This window comes from Cinclus cinclus, chromosome 5 (genome assembly GCF_963662255.1).
Source record: "Cinclus cinclus chromosome 5, bCinCin1.1, whole genome shotgun sequence".
In the NCBI taxonomy this organism is placed as follows: domain Eukaryota; kingdom Metazoa; phylum Chordata; class Aves; order Passeriformes; family Cinclidae; genus Cinclus; species Cinclus cinclus.
Genome location: NC_085050.1, coordinates 11435624 through 11457012, shown reverse-complemented (window position 1 = coordinate 11457012; position 21389 = coordinate 11435624). Strand labels below are relative to the sequence as shown.

The 21389-nt window shown below is 38.5% G+C and overlaps 1 protein-coding gene across 3 annotated transcripts in view; it reads left to right on the top strand.

Moving 5' to 3' along the window:
* TBC1D14 (TBC1 domain family member 14) overlaps nt 1-21045 on the top strand; it is a 64295-nt gene extending 43250 nt beyond the window's left edge. For all 3 annotated transcript variants that reach the window (XM_062492664.1, XM_062492665.1, XM_062492666.1), the window contains 6 exons: nt 896-990; nt 2005-2076; nt 3439-3567; nt 6510-6619; nt 16271-16529; nt 17754-21045. In XM_062492664.1, coding sequence (XP_062348648.1) covers nt 896-990; nt 2005-2076; nt 3439-3567; nt 6510-6619; nt 16271-16529; nt 17754-17819 — 731 coding nt within the window. In that variant the 3' untranslated portion in view covers nt 17820-21045. The remainder of the gene's footprint in view (nt 1-895; nt 991-2004; nt 2077-3438; nt 3568-6509; nt 6620-16270; nt 16530-17753) is intronic.
* Nucleotides 21046-21389: the final 344 nt, after the last annotated feature.

The following is a 21389-nucleotide window of genomic DNA, read 5'->3' as shown; positions in this document are numbered from 1 at the left end:
CAAATGATTGAAATTGCCTTCAGTAAGTAATTATGCTGAGTAGAGGAAAAAAAAAGGAGAACATACATACTGGCATTTATAAGCAGAAAAATGTTTTTGGTTGGAAAATCCATTTATCCCCTTGTTCCCTTAAGATTGTTTATATCTTAAATAAGACAGCATCTAGTATGTTTCCAGTTTCCTCTTGCACTTTATTTTCTGGAGTGTAGATGCTCATGTGATTAATGCAATCATTGTCTAGTGACAGCTTGCTCAGTAAACAGCAGTAGGTAATTGCCAACTATGTAGAACAGGCAGAATACCAATAAGACATCTTAATACCAGAAAGAAGACTAATGCTATAGAAATATACTTGGTATGAGATCTGTTTCAGTTATGGAGAGTGTATTCTAGTGTCAGTAACAAGATCTACAAGACTCAATAAGCATGAATCTGAAAGGAGGGCTTTCACGATAGTAGAGATGGGTGGCATTTATCACAGGCTGCTGCTTTAGGACTTTTATCTTCTACCACAGCTTTTCCACAGAGGCAGCTACCTCAGGATCCATTGGGAAGCCTTGCTGGAGTTGAAGGGCGTCACAAGTCTTCTATCTGGCTAATAATTTGTCAACAGATACAGGAAAAGTGTCTGACCTGCCTTGCTCTGCTTCTCTCCCCACTTTGGCTCAAAGCATATTGAGGGTCACTGTGCACTGTCGAATTGCTCTAGGTCAGGATGTACAGTCTGCTTAGCCTGTCTGCTGAATTTGAGGAACTATTCTGTCTGTAGCCTTATTCCCTAGCGTTCGCATCTAAATAAATCATCTGTGCAAAAGGTAAGCCTTACTGGAAAATACAACCAAGAGCAAGTGTACAAGGTCCTTTGTAATAAACATAGTAACTTTGGCTTTTGCAGATGCTGGGTTTTCTGCAGCTGACAGAGAAGCAAGCTTGGAGTTAATAAAACTGGATATCTCAAGAACATTTCCTAGTCTCTGTATATTCCAACAAGTAAGTAATGTTAACTTTTGTCCTGACATTTCGAGGAAAATAAGTTTATATAATCTGGCCTGTCCCTTGGTTGGAGCAGGCTGTTGAGTTCTGAAGGAGCACATATGTTGAGAGGGTAAAGTTCCTAGAGATTTTGGAAAACTACAGGTAATCTAGAGGAGAGTAACATCGAGGTGCATACAAAACCCCAAACTGTTTGGTAATCATTGTGATTTATCTAACCTAGTTCATGCTGGCATCTGTCTGATAATGTAGGTGAGTGTTCCAAGGTCAGTGAATCAACACTGCTGGTTATAAATACACAGCGAGAGAGAACATCTCAAACAAATGAGACTGGTTGGCCTTTTTTTGGTTTGATGCAAAACTGATTCAACTTGTAGGGTTTTGGTGTGCTTTAGTGACTCAATTTAATCAGATGTCCTCCTATGCACAGATTTCAATAGCCTGTAAAAGATTGATTATGATAAATCAACATTTTTAGGCAAAGAACTTCTCCCTTTAGAAATTCTTAGTCAGTTACAGTACTCAGTGCAAGATATGGCAGCTGTTAATAGTCAGAAATGTGTAATTCTTTTTAGCTGTTCATGTCCTTCTCAATATGCTCATTCTGTGTTATGGCACATTGTTGTTTTGACTCTTTTCTTCATGGTTGACTTTTGCCTCCAGTCTAACAGACAATTATATGGTTTGCATTATTGTTCTACTTCCTTAGCACTATTGCCGAAGTGCTGCTGAGCTGTATGGAATCTCTTAGGCTTGCATTCCTATTGTATAAGTATTTAATAGCTAATCAATGTATTGGATGAACTGTATGTATTTTTAATAAATAAATGGGGTTTGGAGAGTTGTTTCATTCTGTTAAAGCAAAATTTATTTGGAATTGTTCACCTGTTCTAAGCTATGTTGGGAAAGAGTATGTCCTTTGTCAGCAGTAATAAGAGACCATCTGTAGCACTGAAGGTTTTTTAACATGCTTGTTGTGTAATCAGATGTATTGTTCTTGTTTAATTATAGGGTGGTCCTTACCATGACACGTTGCACAGTATTTTAGGAGCCTATACTTGTTACAGACCTGATGTAGGCTATGTAAGTGAAGAATTTATTTTTTAAGGGGTGGTGAGGGAGATATTTTAGGGGGAGAAAATATTTTATTAGTCTGTAGTTTTTAGACAAGTATTAAATGGTGTATATATATATATACTGTTTTTAGACCAGTATAAATGGGGGATTTGTGCGTGTCCTTTTCTGAAGCATGTACTGAAATAGAAAAGTGTGTATAACACTTCATAATATAATACACATAATATAATGTGTATATTAATTTTGCTAGATTTAAGCTTTTTACAGGTTAAGTAACTGGAAAGCTCATATTTGTACTAATAAGTACATAATTTGAAAATTGGAATCAAAGACAAGGTGTAGCTATATTCTGATTATTAGTATCAGTCTTACTGAGACTGCTGTTGAATTGAAATGATTGGCATTTCTGTGCCTTAGCATTGTGAGTTTCTGGACCAGTCTCTAAAGCAATGCCCATTGAAGCTACATGAGCTCAGTCATAATGTTTGAAGTAGTGATTATGAGACGACTGAGTAGATTTCTTTTAATCTCTGTCTGCAGAGCAGGGTTATACAGAGAGGCATATTCTTTATTCAGGAGCAGTTTTAGACAAGGCAAGTGTAGAGAGGAGATGTTCCTGCTTTGTAGGTAGCACATAATGCCTGGCAAGAGCTGCTGAACATGGCTGCTGGGAAATGAGACAAAGGGCAGATCAGTTGCTGTGCTTCGTGTGGCACAGCAACAACCTGTTGTGTTGGGAAGGAGCTTGTTCCTCAGGTTTGCAGGAATGACAGTCACACCTTTTTCCATGTGACTCACAATGGCAACACTGCACCCTCAGGGTGAGAGAGGTTTGCCTGGATTCCACAACAGACTTTGTAGAGAAAGGACACGATATCATGAGTTTATGGCTAATGGAACAAGAGTATAATCTTAAAATGGTTTTGTTTATCAAATGAATCAGTGCAGTTGTCTTTAACTGCTGGTGATTTATTGAAAAACAAAAGTACAGGCTTTGTCTCTAGGGTTCAAGTGCAGCTTTCCACAAATAAGGATCTGGATGACCCATCCCTGGGAGAAAAGGAATTACTTTGAAGCACCTTAATCTTCAAAAAAATCTTTATTCTGTATATTTGAAAGTGTTGTCAACCTGGCTTATCTTAGGAGTTCAACTTGGAGTCTTTGAAAGAAGGCACCATGGGAATTATTAGCTTCTATGTGTTGAACATCTGATATCAAGGGGTATGTGGGTTAAAAAAATCCTGCTTTTCTGAACATTTCTCAAGATGCAGAAGCTCAGTGAGTGCATCAAACACTAGTGAACACAGGGACAAAGTGAGGCAATATAATGCAGTCATTGCTAAAGGGTAACGCTTCTCCTTTCTTCAGGTGCAGGGCATGTCATTCATAGCAGCTGTATTGATCTTGAACTTGGATACTGCAGATGCCTTCATTGCTTTTTCTAACCTTTTAAATAAGCCCTGCCAGATGGCGTTTTTCCGTGTGGACCATGGCCTTGTAAGTATGCAAAAAATCAACATGCTGTGAATAATGTGTAGAAAAGGTTTAAATAAATAAAACCTAATTATTTCAGCAGCTTGGAAAATAAATCAGAATTTATTTTAAACCATCACACTTTATAAACAAAACAAAAAAAAACCCCAACACATGTATGCAGAATCCCTCAAAAAAGTGAAAACCAACCAAAGATCACTCCATCAACCTTTTTGAACAAGACCTGTGAATGAAATTATTGAGTAGCTATTTTATGATGCTCAGAGAATAGTTATGAGAATATTACTGTAGGTGGTTTTCAGCGCTGCAGTTGAAAGCTGAAAACACCTTAATATAAGTGTCTTGAAAGTACTTTTCATCATAGGCTAATAGGTTACTAAAAATAGACTGTTGCACAGAAAACCAGGTTTTCCATATCTTCTGTAGCAGCTGTGTTTGAGTTCCATAGGCTCCTTTTCAGAGAAAGAAACCTCTGACCTCTCAACTTTTCACTGGGAGCTGATTGCCTGATTTCCTCTAGGGTCTCTGAAATTCCACATCAGCAAGTACACTAGCAAAATAAGACATGTCTCCTCAAATATGGTTTTAATTTACTTTAAAGGTATTTTTTGTGTAAAATGTATGGCATTCTGTATTTCTATCTCACCTCTTAGCACTATGAAAATAGGATTTGCCTCTTAAGAGTTCAAATGCAAGAAATAAAGCAAGGGAATGGATATGACAGTAGTCACTGTTGCTGGTTAAAAAGTAGGCATTAGAAATCCTATCTGTATTCCTGCTGGAAAAGCATTCCCTGTTCAGTCCCTGAATTTCATCAGTTGTAAATACCATGGGGAAATGTGCCACAGGGCAGACAGCATTGCTAGGAGCAGTATCAGCTATCTCCATTACAGTACTTGGAAAAAGAGGACATGCTCATGCATTCAGTGTATAAATATGGTTTTTGTGAAGATGGTTTTAGAATTGAATTGGATAGAATAAGATAAATATTTTTTTTTAGCTGAGCTAGTGGGGTTTGCAGTTCTTTCAGATAGTGCTGTTCAGTTCTGTTAGTCTGGCCAAACAGGGACTATGGGATAAATGTGTGCTTACAGAGGGCAGAGGTGGTGATACATTAAATAATTCATGTCATGAAAGCAAACCCATGATTTAACAACACAAGGAAAATGTCATCTAATATTTCAAAGTGACTAGTGACACTTGAGTGAGACAGTTTTTGCTTTCTGTGGTGAGCATACTAATCTGCAGTCTACCCTCATCTTTTTGTGTCAGCTTAATAAGCAAGTGCTGATTTGTTGTATAGTAAATTAATAAAAAATAATACCAGCATAAGTTAGTTGTGTGAATAATAGTAATTTATACAGGTTTATCTTGACTTCTTTTGTTGGTTACTTTTATTAAATGATACTATTTTTTTTTCATTACCACTAAGGAAATGTCTTGTTGAATGTGGATTTGATCAAAACAACTACTTGTACTGTTGCCCACATTGCTATCAGTGTAAATGACTGTAGCAGTTATGTGTAAGATCCTACCTCTGCAGTACTTTTGAAAGCAGGAACTTCAGTAGAACTGTCTTACAGTCGTGCCAGCAGATTATTTGAAAGTAGGGCTGTCTGATGCATTACCTGCTTCCTTCTTTATACTCAGAGGTCTCATAGGTGCTTGAATTTCATGCATTTAAAAATCCACACTGGGAAGCTGTTTCAGGGGAACAGTTCTCTAAAGTGGGTTCCTGGATTTCTGGTGTCATGTTTGACATGAAGCTGTTTCTCAGTAACTGATGGTTCAGAGATTTCAGTAGCTTCAGTTATTTCTCTAGCAAACTCCCATCTTTGATTGACTTAAAGCCTTACATTGACTACTAGGCTCAGGTGTTTATTTGTCACTGTTAATGAAAGTAGTCCACCATCTGTCACTTCATTCAGAGGAAATGGGAAATATTTCTGTAAGGACATTAAAAAACCTGGGGAAGAAACTTTTCATCCTTTAAGAGGATTTCACACAGAATTCTCCAAAAGGATCCCTTTTCCCTTTACTGTCATGATATTTTGGGGACAAGTATGTTGCAACTCACACTGTGAAGAAATCAGAGCCTTTCTTCATTGCTTTTATTGGGATTTGTATTACTGAATCATTCAAGGACTTTGCTTTTGTCCCTATAGTATTAGGGAAGGTGATTAAATAACCTTTTGTTTTTAACTCTTACTTAAATTGGAAGATTTATTTTTAACATGCTCTCTGTTATGAAATTTGACTAAACACTCAAATTCTAAAATAGCATAGAAGTCTTTGTGTTAAAAGCAATGAAGTTCAGGGGTTATGATGTCAGAGTTACAAACTGTTTCTCTTGCATAGATGTTTTGTCCCTGTCTTTGATTTTTTTTGTGTGAAACGCATATCTTCCTTTTTCCAAAAAAAATGCCTATTATCTAAATGTAGGATGTATGGTATTATGTTGGTATTAGGCTATTAGAATAACTTTGGTATTAGAATGTGATTTATGACTGGAATATACTGGACTCTTCACTGTTGCTATGCACTATTAATATTATTTTAGTTTTGTATTTCATTATGTTCCATTGGGTCTTGGATTTTATTCAGTATAGTATTAAATTACTGCCACAAGCATAAAACACCGTTCTGTTGGAATTATTTTGAGAAATCAGCAAAAAACTTCTCTCCTGCTAGTATTTCTATTTCAGAAGGAAGCTGGCCAAGCCCCAAAGCAAATGTTACATTGTTTAGTATGAGAATCCTATATAGAGTGGATCTTAAACTCTTAGTGCTTGCAGATGCAGCCTTTTATGTAAATGCTTAGCTCCTTTTAGTATCCTGTAACTCATTGATCTTATTTTGAAGGGTGTTAATCCTACAGCAGATAATACACTTCAACTTGTTAATAACTAAGCTAACTGCTTATTTTCTCCGTTATATTTTCCCAGATGTTGACTTACTTTGCTGCATTTGAGGTATTCTTTGAAGAAAATCTGCCAAAGTTATTTGCCCACTTCAAAAAAAATAACTTAACTCCAGACATCTATCTAATTGATTGGTAAGATGTTGAAAGTGTAATTACTAATTTGTGTGACATACAGCTCCACGTCAGTATTCATGACAGAAACTGGAATGCTCTTACCCGGCTTAATATTCTTCTCAGATAATGGCTTTATTTTTTGTTCAGTACTTGAGTTGTCAATCCAAATCATTCCCACTTACTTCTGTGATGTTTAATATTTGCCTAACCTTTATTACTGTACTTGTGTTAAGTTGGAAGCTTTTTTTTGAAATACTGCTGGATAGAAGTGTTTATCCATATTTAGTGCCTGTTTGGATTGATCTTCTGAGAAAATGTCTGTCACATGTGCAGGTGTGTACCAGGGTCATCTATTCAGAAAATATTGCCAGTCTTGCATTTGAAATGTGTACTTTGTCCTGCGCAGATCAGGAAAAGCGTAATTAAAACATTTATCCATACAACATAAAGCTACAGAAATGCTATTCTACTTGGCAGACAGGCAATTAGAGTCTTTTTATTAGATGAAACTCTGTTCCCTGTAAGTTCTAGTATAATCAGGACATTTTCCTTAGAGAGGAAAAAAGACAAAGATCTTACTTGCACTTCTGCTGAGTTTCAGTCAGGTATTATGCACTCCAAATTGAGTGTTTGTATTTGTGCCTATCCCCCTTGGTTTGGGGCAGTTAAAAAGTCTCTTTTCAGCAGGACTTCATTGTCAGTTTTGGGATGACATTAAAGATGTTTTTTGTGAAAAATTAATTTGCCCTTAGATTGTTAACAATTTCTTCTGTTCCCACGTATCTGACAAATACCTTAAGTAACAGAATAAATGCCCAGTGGTAACAGTGGGATTTTTTTTCTAGGATTAATAAGCTCTTCTTTTGGAAAATAATTGTAATGTTAATGCAATTTTACATTAACGCCTTTGGCAGTACCCTGATCTCTAAGACCTAGTTTGTCTAGTTGGTAGCACTCAACATGTTGCTGATCTCTTAGACAAAAACACATTTAAAGTAAATCAGTCCAATACAAGCTTAAAGTTTGAATATATTAATTTTCATAGGATCACAGAATTTTGGAGATATTGGAACAGTCCCTCTGAGATCATCTAAGCTAAACCCACTGCTCAGAGTACAGTCAGTTAGAGCAGCTGGCTCAGGACCTTGTCCAGTTGGGTTTTGAGTATCTTCAAGGAACAGCACTCCAGAGTCTCTTCAGGCAGCTCTGTTCCAGTGTTCAACCACGCTTGCAGTTAACTAGTTTTTTATTTTCTTATGCTTAAAATGGAAGTTCCTGTATTTAATTTTGTGCTTGTTGGCGCTTGTCCTTTCACTGGATACAACCAGGAAAAGTCTGGTTCTGTCTTATTTTCATCCTCTGATCAAGTGTTTTTAGATATTTAGGTCCAAGTCATCTCTTCCAGCTGAACACTACCATCCTCCTCAGGCTCTCCCTCTGTGTCACATGTCCAAGCCTCTCATCGCATTCATGGTGAACTGGACTTGCTCCATGTCTCTCTTGTACTGGGAAGCCCAGAGCTGGCTTCTCAGCGCTGAGTAGATGGATGACCTGCCTTGGCACGCTGGCAGTAGTGTTTCTTCTGCAGCCCAGCAATTTTTGAACAGTCTTGCTGCAAAGGCTCACTGCTGGCTTACATTCAGCTTGGTGTCCACCAGAACCTCCCTGTCCTTTTCTACAAAGCTGCTCTACATCCAGTTGGCTTCCCAAATACACCTGTACCTGGGCTTACTTCCCACCCGTGTGCAGGACTTGGCATTTCCCTTTGCTAAACTTCATGGGACTCCTGTTTGCTCCTTTCTCCAGTGTCTTAAGGTTGCTGTGGAGTGGTATCAGCCTCCCAGTTTTATATCACCTGCAAACATGCTGTGGGTACAGTCTAACCCATTATCTAGGTCCTTCGTGAAGACATTTAAAAGGTACCAAAACCTGCAGTACACTACCAGTGGATTGGCTTGAAGATATACTTCATGCCACTAAATGACAACCTTGTGAGTTTGACAGTTCCAGCCAGTTTTCAGTCCACCTCACTGTCTGTCTATCTATTCTATACTTCATGGGTTCATCAACAAGGATTTTATCAGATGCAGTGTTGAAAATCTTGCTAACATCAAGACACACAGTGTCCATTCCTCTCCCCTCTTCCACCAAGGCAGTCATCCCATTGGATAAGCTATCAAGTCTGGTTGGGCATGATTTTGCTTTCATAAATCCATCCTGACTTCTTGCAATCACCTTTTTGCTCATAGTATATTGTGAAATAATCGCCAGGACTTTTTTTAATATTACTTTCTCAGGGATGGAGATGAAGCTGACAAGCCTATAATTGCCTGGATCCTGTCTCTTAAAGATAGAAATGGCATTTGTTTCCTTCAGGTACTCAGGAATTTCCCCTGATCACTGGAATGTTTCAAAGATAATTGAGAGTGGCCTCACAACAACACTAGACAGTTTGCCTATACACTTGTATATGCCAAATTTATTTAAATGTTCCCTAATATGATCCTCCTCCAGCTAGGGTAGGGTTTCCTTATACTAGTCTTTTCCACTGGTCTGGAGGACCTGGGATTCCTAAAGGCAAGTCTCAGTAAACACTGAGATGAAGGTGGCAGTGAGTACCACACCTCTCTGCATGTTCTTTGTCACCAGCTTCCTACCCTGTCCAGCAGTGGGCTCATGTTTTCCCAAGATGTTTTTTCCCCCCCCTGTTGATACAGGAAAGCCCCTCTTGTTGTCCTTAACATCTGTTGGTTGATTCAGTTCCAGATGGACTTCTCATGCTGTCTTTGCTTGATTTGCATGGTTTTTATCTGCCTGTTGCACGGAGGGTGGTGTAATATGGGCTTGTGTGACTTGGCTGTTAGACTGGGATTAAATTTTAATGCATCATGTGTAGGGGAATTGTTTGGGGTTGTAATGAATAGGCTCACTTCTCCCAACACTTAATGGGAGAAATATGATGAGAAGGATTTTATGATTGAAGACTGAGAATATTAAACTGAAGTAGGTCTGTGCACAGAGAATAGGAAAAGTAATAGGATAAGGTAGAAGGGAAGAAAGAGAGCAGAGGCTGGTGTGTTCACTGATAAGAGGAAAGATGTTGAAATTGTATTGCCTCAATGTTCTGAAAGCCTGTGTGTGTGGAGAAAGCAATTGAATAAAAGGGACATCAGAATAAGATGACTGTAAACATGTGGGAGAGTAACTGGATAGAGAACACTGAAAGCATCAGGTTATTGTATTTTTAATGGACGATAATGCCAATAGCAGTCCAGAAATTGCATCAACTTGTTACACTATGTGCATGGTCACCTTACCAGTGGGGACACAGACAAGGCAGAGATATTTAATGCTGTCAAAACTTTGGTTTTTAACAATGATGATGTGCTTTGGGGGTCCCAGAGCCGTGAGCTGGAAGACCATGGCTGTGAGGATGATAAGCTTCCATTTGACCCTGCACTTGTGTGGGATTTGCTGCTCCAGCCTGATGGTCTATGGGGCCTGATGAGAGTCATCCAAGAGCTGGCTGATATCATCATGAGACCTCTCTCAATGATTTTTGAACAGTCTTGGGAATCTGGAGAAGTTCCATTTGTCTGGAAGCTAGCAAATATTGTCCTGATTTTCAAAAAGGGTGCCTCTGGAAACTAAAGGCCTGTCAAAGTCACTACAGTGACTGGTAAAATTATGGAGAAGGTTATTCTGGGAAGTACTGAAAGACACCTGGAGGATAACACAGCTAGCACAGGTTCACGAGGTGAAAGTCCTGCTTCACAAGGTTACTCACCTAGCTGGGTGGATGTGATATTTTTAGACTTCAGTAAATATTTTGATACCGTCTCTCACAGTGACCTATCCAGGTTCTGTATCTGGAATGGGGCAATCCTGGATGTACAGACATACTGGGGAATGAGATGCTGGAAAGCAGCACCATAGAAAGGGACCTGGGGGTCCTGGTCAGTGGCAATTTGAACCTGAGCCAGCAGTGCCCTGGCAGCCAGGAGGGACATCCCTGTCCTGGGGACATCAGGGACAGCATCGCCAGCCAGGCAAGGGAGGGAATTGTCCTGCTCTGCTCTGAGCTGGGGCGGCCTCAGCTCGAGTGCTGGGGGCAGTTTGGGGCACTGCAATGTAAGAAACATTAGTTAACTATTAGAGGGTGTCCAAAGGAGGGCAGCAAAGATGGTGAAGGGCCTTGAGGGGAAGCTGTGTGAGGAGTCACTGAGGTCACTTGGTCTGTTCAGCCTGGGGGAAAAAGAGACTATGGGGAGATCTCACTGCAGTTACAGCTTCCCTGTAAGGGGAGGAGGAGGGGCAGACCTGATATTTTATCTGTGGTAGCATTGTGTGAAGCTGTGTCAGGGGAGATTCAAGTTAAATATTAGGAAAAGATTCTTCTTCCCAGAAGGTAGTTGGGCACTGGAACAGGTTCCCCAGGAAAATGATCAGAGCACCAGCCTGATAGAGTTCAAGAAGCTTTCAGACAATGCTCTCCGGCACATGGTTTGATTCTCAGGGTGGCTCCTGTGCAGGACCAGGAATTTGACTCAATAATCTTTGTGGGTCATTTCCACCTCAGGGTATTCTGTGATACTATGGATTGCTAGTTGGATATGATACTGTCATAAATAAGGTGATTGCTATGTAGGAGAAACTAAAATTGAGAATCCTCATTGTACAGGCATGTTAATATCATGCTATTGTCTAACTTTGCATTGTAAAGAAGAAATCCTGAGAAACAATACCAGAAATTAGAGATTTAGAAAAAAAGAAACTGTTTTGACAGAAGATTGAAGGTTTATATTCTCTTCAGCAATTTTGCTTTGATAGAATACTCTTTATTGTATTTTCTTGAGTGAATATTTATGTGATTAGTTGTTCTCTCTTAGTACATATATGAGGAAAAAACAAACATAAAGCCAAAACAAACCAAAAAGAAAAATTACTGACTTGTGAATGAAGAACTGAAGTGAAGTCTGTATTGAAATGTTATTGAAATGTCTTGAGGCATATCTGGCCCCCCTTTTGTTACCTCTGTGGGTGTTAAGAGCACTTGAAGGAGACTTCAGTGAGGAGTGACTGTTGATGCTGCTTCTCAAGGTCTTTGTATCAGTGAACTGACAATTAACATTTCTTGCTGACTACCTGCATCCATATTCAAGCTGTTTATTTTAATTTCAAGGACAATTTACTGTGTTCCTTCACATCCCTAAAGAATTACAACACTGATCATGCACAGGAATGTAGGCTATTTGAGATAGACCTGCCCAATACCATGTTAAACTTTTCACGCTTGAACTGCACAGCTCATACCACTGTCCTTAATTTTATTAGACAGTGCAGGTCGTATTTATGTAAAACTTACATATTTTACTTAAAGATATATGTAAATGTATTCACAGGTGTGAGTGTACATACATATACATACTTCCTACTTCAAAATACTTTGATCCTGTAGGAAGCAGATTTAGATACCTTTTTTTTTCTTTAAATTGCCACTAAGAGTGTGGCTGCAGTATATTTAAAGTCAGGGAAGAAAATGGTACAGCATTACTTTGAGTAGGGAAGCCTTTTGCTTGTAGGTAAAAATCTCCGTGAATCAGCCTTGCTGTGACATTACTCTTTATTTAAATGAACATTTGTTCTGAGCTCCAAAGTGATGCCTGCTGCTATTCTAGTAGCTGCTGTGGTTACTGTGCAGGCATGTGCACAGTAAATCTCAGCTGGTGCCAGCTCTTGGAGGCTCCAGTAGCCAGTGCTGCACAGACCAGTTGCTGGGAAACCCTTCTGCTCCTGCCACAATTAGAGTGGAGACAACTAGTCTGCTTTGTGCTTCTTCCTGTCACCCGTGCTGCAGGGAACAGCAGTAAAATTGGTGTGCTTAAATAATTTTTAAGGGATATGTTCCAAGAAAAATAAATGTTGTACATGGACCCAGCTGTGCAGATTTTCTTGAAGCTGGTAGAGGAGTTAGGGAGGAGAGCCCCCCTGCCAGTTTAGTTCCACTGCTGCTTTTTATGATGGGAAAACTCCAAGGACTGAATAGTTTAATTAAAGGTACTGTTTAATTAAAGGACACAATTATTGGGAAATACCTGCCACTAGTAAGGCATCTCATTTAAAAAGGACCCAAGTGCTTTAAGCCTGAACTCCAGCTGATAAATCTTGTTGAAAGAATTCAAAAACTATACATGGTTTTACTTTTTTGGATGAGTATGAAGGGGATCAAGTGTGAAGAAACTGTAAAGAGCAACATGCAGTCAGGTTCACAAAGAAGAGAGGGGAAATAGTGCATCTGAATAGCCCAGTTTTGCCCTCTCACTCTGTCAGCTGATGTTCCACAGGTTCTTGTGAGCAGAGTAGAATGTGAATTTGCCAAGGACACATGCTGTCTATTTATGGCCTGCTGCTATGCAAACACCTCTATATCCCTACTCAGGAAAATTATTTTGGCAATAATTATAGCCAGGGGCTGTGTTTGTACTGATGGATTGATCAGTGGTTCTTTAGTTTACATGGACTGTGATTGTGCCTAGTGAACATAACTTTCTATTGACACTCTGTGCTTGTTAGGATAAAGGTCCAAGCCACTTTGTGTGGCCATTTTTAGTTGGCACTTCCAGTTAACTATGTATAAGTCTGCTTTCTGTTACTTTGAGAAAAGCATAGTCCATGCCCCCAAAAATACTCTCTTGCAGTCAGCATTTGATATTAAATAGTATTTACTTTTCTTTTCCAAATAAGAAACAATGTAAACACTTCTACAATTTTTTTAGGTGGAAATTATTTTAAAATTTACAGATGTGGGAAAGGAATGAGTAGTGCAAGAATACATAAAATCTGATATGCATCAGTGTTGTGTGTGTGTTGCCAATAGAATATCTGGCCTACCTGTCTGCATTGCTCTTGCTAATATCTTACAAAGACTTTTTAATTAGAAAGAAAAGAGAAAGAAAGGAGAGCGAGGGAAGAAAAAACAAAGGAAAGAAGCATGGAGCTTATGATTATCATGATAGCAGTGCTTTGCTTTCACAATGACTTTATGATTATGTGCTTTCACTGTGAGCAGCAAACCAGCCAGGACCTGATGCATCTACCTCAAAGTACACTTTCATCAGAAACAGGGCCAGGGAGGAGCAGGAGCATCTGGTGCTTCTTTTCTTCCTCTTCCAAACAGAGAGAGGCCAGGAGCCTGCACCTGTCTTGCTCTGACATTGGACATCTCTATGTGAGTTTGCTGTGTTGTCTGCACCTGTAACTTTAGAGTGGCTTGCAAGAGAGCAGCAGACAGAAATCATCCCACAGTACAGTGACAGCAGGTCATGCAAGGGATGTGCCAGTGCTGCTGAAAGATGCTGCTGAAACTGCCTCAGTCTGGCAGCTGCTTTAATACTGCAAAAAATTCCAGCTGAGTTTCAGACCAGTAGCTCAGATGTCTAATAAAAAATGTCTTTTAGTAGGAAATGTTTGAAGGGATGCAATTCTAAGCAGTGATTCCTACTGATCTTTCATTGCTTATTCTAGGGGGCCCAGTCTCTGCTGTTAGGGCTTGATGCATCAATTCCATGCAAATATTAATGAAAGTTAATTGCCTTGTAAAGTTCCTGTAAATGGCACTTCAAATTATGAAGAGCTCAATGGCAAATAGCTGACTTGATGTGACAGCTTTTTTGATGCAAGTAAATCCTTTCATACAAAAGTGTTCTGATAAATAGTTCTTTCTTTTGACAGTTAATTTTCTACATAGTTGGAGATTTAATACAAATGGGTAATTCAGGTTAGGTCTGAATCATGACAGAATAATGGCTTTTGTGAATACAAACAGGTCCATAAAGTTAGCATTGTTATCTTTAACAAGGACTTGTTTCTGGCTGGATGTTTGCCTGCTACTTGGTGACCAGGAAAGGACTCAGTTGAATTGCTTCCTATTGCACTGTTCCCTTTAAATTGAAAACCTGCTACTGTTTCCTGTGTGTATGTGTATACCAGACAAAAGTCTAAATTCTGCCATGTAGGTATTCTTTGGCAGTATGGTTTTATATGGTGTGTGACTGTAGAAAAAGATTAAACGAGTGTACAATGTAAATGAAGTCTGCAGTGCAGGATCAGCCAGTAACCCAAAGAAAGAGCTTGTATCATGCTTTTTACACCTTCATGTATGTGTTATGAACAAGTGTGTGGGTTTTTCGTCCCAGACCAATACTTTCTGTTCATTTATTTTAATAATTCTAACCCAGCTTTTTGGAGAACAGGATTTTAAATGTTTCCACTTGTTATAAGAAGATTGCAATGAGATGTAAAAATAGGATCATAAATCTGCAATTCACTTGTCACCTGAAGTTGTGCAAATATTAGTTCAGTTTCTTCAGGATGCTAATAAAATTAATTTCTTTTCCCTTTTTTCTAAAGTGTGGTGATTCACACAGAAGCCATATACTTAACGATACATCATTCAAATAAATTTTTATGTAGTAAAAAGCAGATAATGCAGAAAACCTTTTATTATTAGGTTTTGCTGTGAAATACATTACTTCATATTCTATACCTATATATATGTGTGTATATATCTGTTCCATTTCTTTTTTATTGTGAATCCAAATTTCCCAAATAAAAAAATGGAGGGGATAGAGGGTAGTTTTAAACATTTGAACTGCTGTTCAAGTCAGCATACTGGAAAAGGAGCTTTTGTTAAAAGCTGTGGGAAGGTATGATTGAAATTTGAGCCTTTGCTGACCTCTGCTGGGGAGAGAATTCTTTGCAGTTTTACTGAGATTTTTGTGCAGTGCATCTGTGAAAAAGTTATTTCTGAATTCTGAAGGAAAAAAACACTCTAACTCTTTCCTCTTATACACTGTAAAATGATTCCAGGAAACTCAATTCTCATTGCTTGCTGTTAGGTCCTAGTTGACAGCAATGCTCCTGCTCTGCTGTGCAGCAAGATGTTGGATAAAGGAGAGAGGAGGGAGCAGCTTCTTGTTTCTGGCTGCAAGGCTGTTTGCATTTTGGTTAAGGAAGAAAAGTGCTCATGGTAGTTAATGAGAGTTTTAGCAGCTGGGAGGAGGCTGTTGCTTCTGGTGTTACCCTTTCTCCTCAGGGATCACATCTGTACAGGCACACTGAGCCACCATCTCATCACTGCTATCTACACCTCTCTGGACATCCTGCCTTGCCTGTTTCTCTCAACTCAAGGGAGTTCAAGCTGCTCCTTCCTTCAAAACTTATGCTATTATTACTTTGCCAGTCAATCAAGCCTGGAACATAAGAGTTAATTTTACTCATCTCCTTTATCTGAACCACAAAATTTCCAGTTTGTCTTAAGGTTCAGCTTTTTGAGTTTTTGCAGTTAAGACTGCATCAATTCTCAGCTTGGAAGTGATGATTAAATAGGCCTTTGACTATAGTTGTGGTCATTACATGCCCATTGTAAAACCATGTATATTGTTTCTTAGGGTATGATCCGTGAAAGTCAAGCATAAAGGTTGTATAATTTTATATTGTTTCATGGGTTCATGTGCTGCAACTAATATAAGTCCTTCTGAAATACAAAAAGGAATATTCAATTTCAAATACTTGAGAAGCCTCAAACTTACTGATGATTGGTGTGTGTACTTCTGTGAGTATCTAAGACTTTTTGTCCAGTAACTCTGAACATTTTATTCTGCCTTTCAGGATATTCACATTGTACAGCAAATCTTTGCCACTAGACTTGGCTTGTCGTGTCTGGGATGTGTTCTGCCGTGATGGAGAAGAGTTTTTATTCCGTACAGCGCTGGGAATACTAAAACTTTTTGAAGATATTCTGACCAAAATGGACTTCATTCATATAGCTCAGTTTTTAACAAAGCTACCAGAGGACTTGCCTTCAGAAGAATTCTTCACATCTATTGCTGCCATTCAGATGCAAAGTAGAAACAAAAAATGGGCTCAGGTAAAGAGGATGTCAGTCTTTGGTAACTGATGGTTTTACTTTACTCATGAAAATCGGGTTCGGCAACATCTGGAAGAATGCTTTAGCAGACCTAGTGTTTGATTTTATGGTCAGGTAGGACTATGTAGCTCACTCCATGCTTTTATCATATATTGAGATGAGTGGATTCCCTCAGCTTAATCTCCTCTGGAAAGGGAGAGCTCAGTCAACATTCAAAATTGAAATATTGAGTGAAATTTATCAAGTAAAAAGTCACACAACTTTGAAAATTTATTAATTACAAAGGCTGCTGCATTACAGCTTGATACTTAAAAGCAGAAATACACTCTTGGGGAGAAGATGACAATTTCCCAGGATGCTATCATAGAGTCATTTTAATCTTCTTGAAGATCTCTACTCTGCCTAATTTTGGGCTCTACAGAAGTGATTGTATCTCTGACTTCTTTATTGGGATTTAGCATTTGATTTCAGAAATTGTTTCATTGCTGTACTTTCAATGAAATTCCAGTTTAAAGAAAAAAGATGTGTCATCTGAATGTGGAAATCATTAAGTGGCTGTAGCAGCCATTCATGTTGGAGAGTAGAAATTCCCCCTTTTTTCCCCCCTTCTTTGTTCCAAGCAGCAATACAGCCCACTTTGTGAGTCATTCCATATTAGTGCTCTGCCCATTTTATCCAATTACTTTTTTGCAGAGAAAATGAAAGGTGGTGTTTAAACATAGTGGTTGGGGCAATTCAGCTGCAACTGGGTGTTTCCGGTTCTTTCCTGGGGTAGCAGTGCCTGTAGATGCTGGAGATTGCCAGCTTTCTCTTTGAGATGAGGATTTCTAACCTTCACAGCAGGACTGGCTCCACAGGTTGTTCAGTTGTCTCACCTTCCTTGAACTTGTCATGTGTATATGAGGTTTGCATTCCAAATCAATTCCCAGCCTGCTGCTGCTTCTCTCATGGAGAAGGAGAGACAGGGGTCCTCTTCTGCCAAGTACCCCAAATAACAGGCTTCAAAAGTGTGTGTTGGGTGGAGGTGGAGTTCAAACTTTTGTTAAATCTATTTCTATCCACCATGTCACAAGGATTTGTCAGTGGAGAGGTTCTCTAAATTTAATTACATTTGATAGTTAAAATAGTATTGCTCAGACATAATTGGAAACTCTTCCGAATTAATTATGGAGTAATGTTTTTAATTTAATGCTTTTCTTCTCTCTCATTTCTTGAAATATCTAGGTACTGGCTGCTCTGCAGAAAGATAACCGGGAAATGGAAAAAGGAAGTCCTTCACTCAAACGTTAATGTTGGGTTTGACTCCAGACTCCCAGAAAAAGAGCTAAAGTGGCAAAATTATTGATTTCTCTTTGACATGTATGAGCCTGCAAATCAAAGTGTTAGTTCAGAGTTATATTTAGTAGTAGAGTAGCCTTAAAGGGGAAAGAAGAAAAATGAGGAGGATGAATGAGAAAAGAGTAAGAAAGAAGAAAGGAAATCAGGGGATAAGCCCCTTATAAATTAAACCTAGGCCTAGCCTTAACCTTTTAGTGGTAAGAGCATATGCTGTGGAGAGCATTACACATTCTGTACTTCTAATGACGGCAGTGAAACAAAATAATATCAAGGGTTTGGGGTTTTCTAAATTTGTTTTCTTAGATGTTTTAAAAGACTGGACATTCAGCAATGTTGGTTGCTTTGACAGCTATTCCTGTATCATTCTTTGGCAGGATATATTTCCAATGCCTGTAACAGTAGCTGGATCTGGATTTTAGATAACTGGTGCTGGAATTTTAAATGATGTGAGGACCATTGCTTTAGAAATCCCTTTTATTTTATAGGCTGTGGTTCCCATTTACCAAAGAAATCATATAGACATAGAACTACATTCTTTAATAAGAAGAAGTTAAGGAGAAAGTAAGCTTGGAAGGGAAGTCAAACTAGCAGTGCAAAACTAATTATTCTTCGGGATACCTTAGAAATTTATTTTTCCAATCTGGATGCATATAGAGGAAATTCTATCTATCACACTAGATTCCAAACTCACCAAGAGGGTTCGAGTATTAAGGTGGCATCATTTCCCAATTGTACTCTCTTTCCTCTGTTTGAAGCCAAGGTCACATACTACTAAGTGCATGTTTCCATGTATCCCTCTCCTGGGGCACTGCTGTTCTAGGATGTTCTTGCATACCAGCTACTTACTCATGTGCCATGTGTCCAGTCATGGAGATAAAACTGGGCTTTGCAGACAAATTGATAAATGGTTAAAAGCAACTTGGGTAGCTACTTTAAACCCAGCTTTGCTCACTGGCAGAAATAAGGAGAGGAGGGGTGGTAGGGGAGCCGTTAATGTTTGCCAGTGTTGCTGCTGAAAATAAAAGGTTTTGTGGAACCTCCTGAAGCTGCTCCTGCTCCCTGAGTGGGAAAGTTATGTGGGGCTGATCCATAGAGTGACAAGAAGTTTATTGGGAAATGTGCCAGACCACCATCAGGATAAGTACAAGCTGTCATTTCCAAGCATTTTATCAAACCTCTAATACATGAGAGCAAGTTACAGCAGCAGCAAACTGCCCTTACATAAGTCCCTCATACATCTTAGATCCTTCCTGCATTAAGGTGAATGTTGAAGGGCAAATCATGAGTGCCTCTGACTTACAAGAATGTTTATTGCATAGTGTATAATGTTAAACTTATTTTATACTAATGATGATCATTGAAAAGGGAAACGTAACTGAAGCAATATTTGTGTTAATGGTGAACAGGCTAAATCCTCCAGCTGTATGGTAAGCAGTTTCCCAGTGCTCTTCAGCTGGTTTATGCTGATTATTTTGGCATTGTCTGAATAAAAAACAAGAAGAATAGTTGCACACTGCTCAGCTCCACATACAGTGCAAAGGACTATGGGACATAATCAAAACACTGTTCTTTGGTACAGACATTATTTCTATGAGGAATAATATGATTGTAATATTAAGAGTGAGACCAAGATTCCCTGGTAAGTGAGGACTCATAATCACTTTGAAAGATGTGTAATGCAAATGCAGCCTGCAAGTCCGATACCTCATTGACCTCTTCTCCTGTCCGCTTTGTGTAGCTGGTGTAATGGATGTGGATTTTTGTTAGTCATCTCAGTTCCTCCTCAAGACATCACCTAGGTCATCACTTACTGAAAATAGATGTTAAGATGTGATAGGAAATATAAATTTGTACAGAATTTGTCATCCAGTGACTGGTACTTGTATGCTCCATTGCTTTGAAGTGCAATAGAAAGCGGGAAGGTCAGTAAGTGTTTTTTAATATTACTTTTTCTATTACCACAACAAATAATGCCTTTCCATGAAGAGGCCTACCATCCAAAACATTTGCACTATGCTTTTAAATGGTTTATTGAACACAGAGCTCACTTTTTCCACAACATACATGTTTAGGTGGTACTGTAACTGGCTTTGTGATTTAAGTCGTCATTGCAACTACATTTGTATTTTCTTTTAAAGCAAGTCGACAGTGTGACTTATTTGTTTGGTTAAAAATGCATTTTTAAGCTAGTAGGTATCTTGGCAGCCATCCACAGCCTGTTCTTTTTCTCTTCTCAATAAGATGTTGAATGTAACAGTGACAGTGGGCATAGTTGTGGGGAAAAGGCCTGCTGCAACACTTGTGCACTGTTTGTTACTTGCAAATGTAACTACTTTGTTTTGTGATTTGATCTGTTCTTAGAAGTTGTATATATTTTCTAAATGATTTCTTTGTGTATATAAGGTTTGTTCTTTAATGAAGAAACAGCAATGCAATAAGGAGCTTTGCACAGTTTGTTTTCAAACTACATGCGAAAAAAATCACCTGCCTAAACATGCAATTATTTCAACTTGTCAATAACTTGATTTAAAGGTAATGCTTGAATTTTGATAAAAACAGAGCCGAGTAGTAATGGCATAGAATTTCTTGTCACTGAGCTTTTCAAGTTTCTTGCAATATACCAAATCTCTTAATTAGCTACTACAGAAATCTTCTTTAAGAAATTCAGGGAATTGCATTAAAAAAATTGACCATTTTATTGTTCAGGTATTTGAAAGTATCTGTAACAAGATGCATGAGATTTTCTTTCATGAAGCAAATGTCCCCATCAAGCATTCTTTTCTTCATGGGTTTAAAGACATATAAAACTGCTGCAATACATGAAGAGTACTACTGTATGTGCAGCAGATCAGAGAAAACAGAAAACTCCAACCAGCTTTGGGATTCTTTACAATCTGCACTTTATAATAAGTTAGTTTTGCAATTTCAATCTGCAGTCATTAATGTTATTTCATTTCGTAAACAATTTCATTTGGAAAGAAAAGGTACCTTGTAGCAGCTTATTTTTGAATGTTTTGAAACAAGAATGATAGAGAAGTGTTGGTACATCTCTTGTACATCATGGTTGAATTGGGTTATGTAGTTACCACATTTGTTTTATTTAGATATGTGTATCAAACTGGAACTTTTTTCAACTGTAAATGGTTTTGTTAAATAAAGTAATGTAAAGTTACCTTAATCAACTGTTGTCAGTGTAATTGAGGTATTTGAAATTCCAGTACTAGTCTTTGTTTCACAGGTGGTTTTAGCAGTTTTCATCTGTTCAAAAAGAGGACTTTGGGCCATTTGTGTATTGAAGGCAGAGGACTTTTTGTGATGCTTTCCAAGTTCCCATGTTAAAATACCTGTTAAATTCCCTGAGGCATGTAGAAGATCTGATACTTACTGTGCCTGTGGTTTTATCCCTTTTCATGTCTTCTCTGGACTCGGCCCAAGGTCTAATAAATGAACAATGGTTGTAAATACAACTGTGTGGCATGCACAGAACTTGGGAATGCTTAAGTTTGTTTTCCTGGTTTTCTT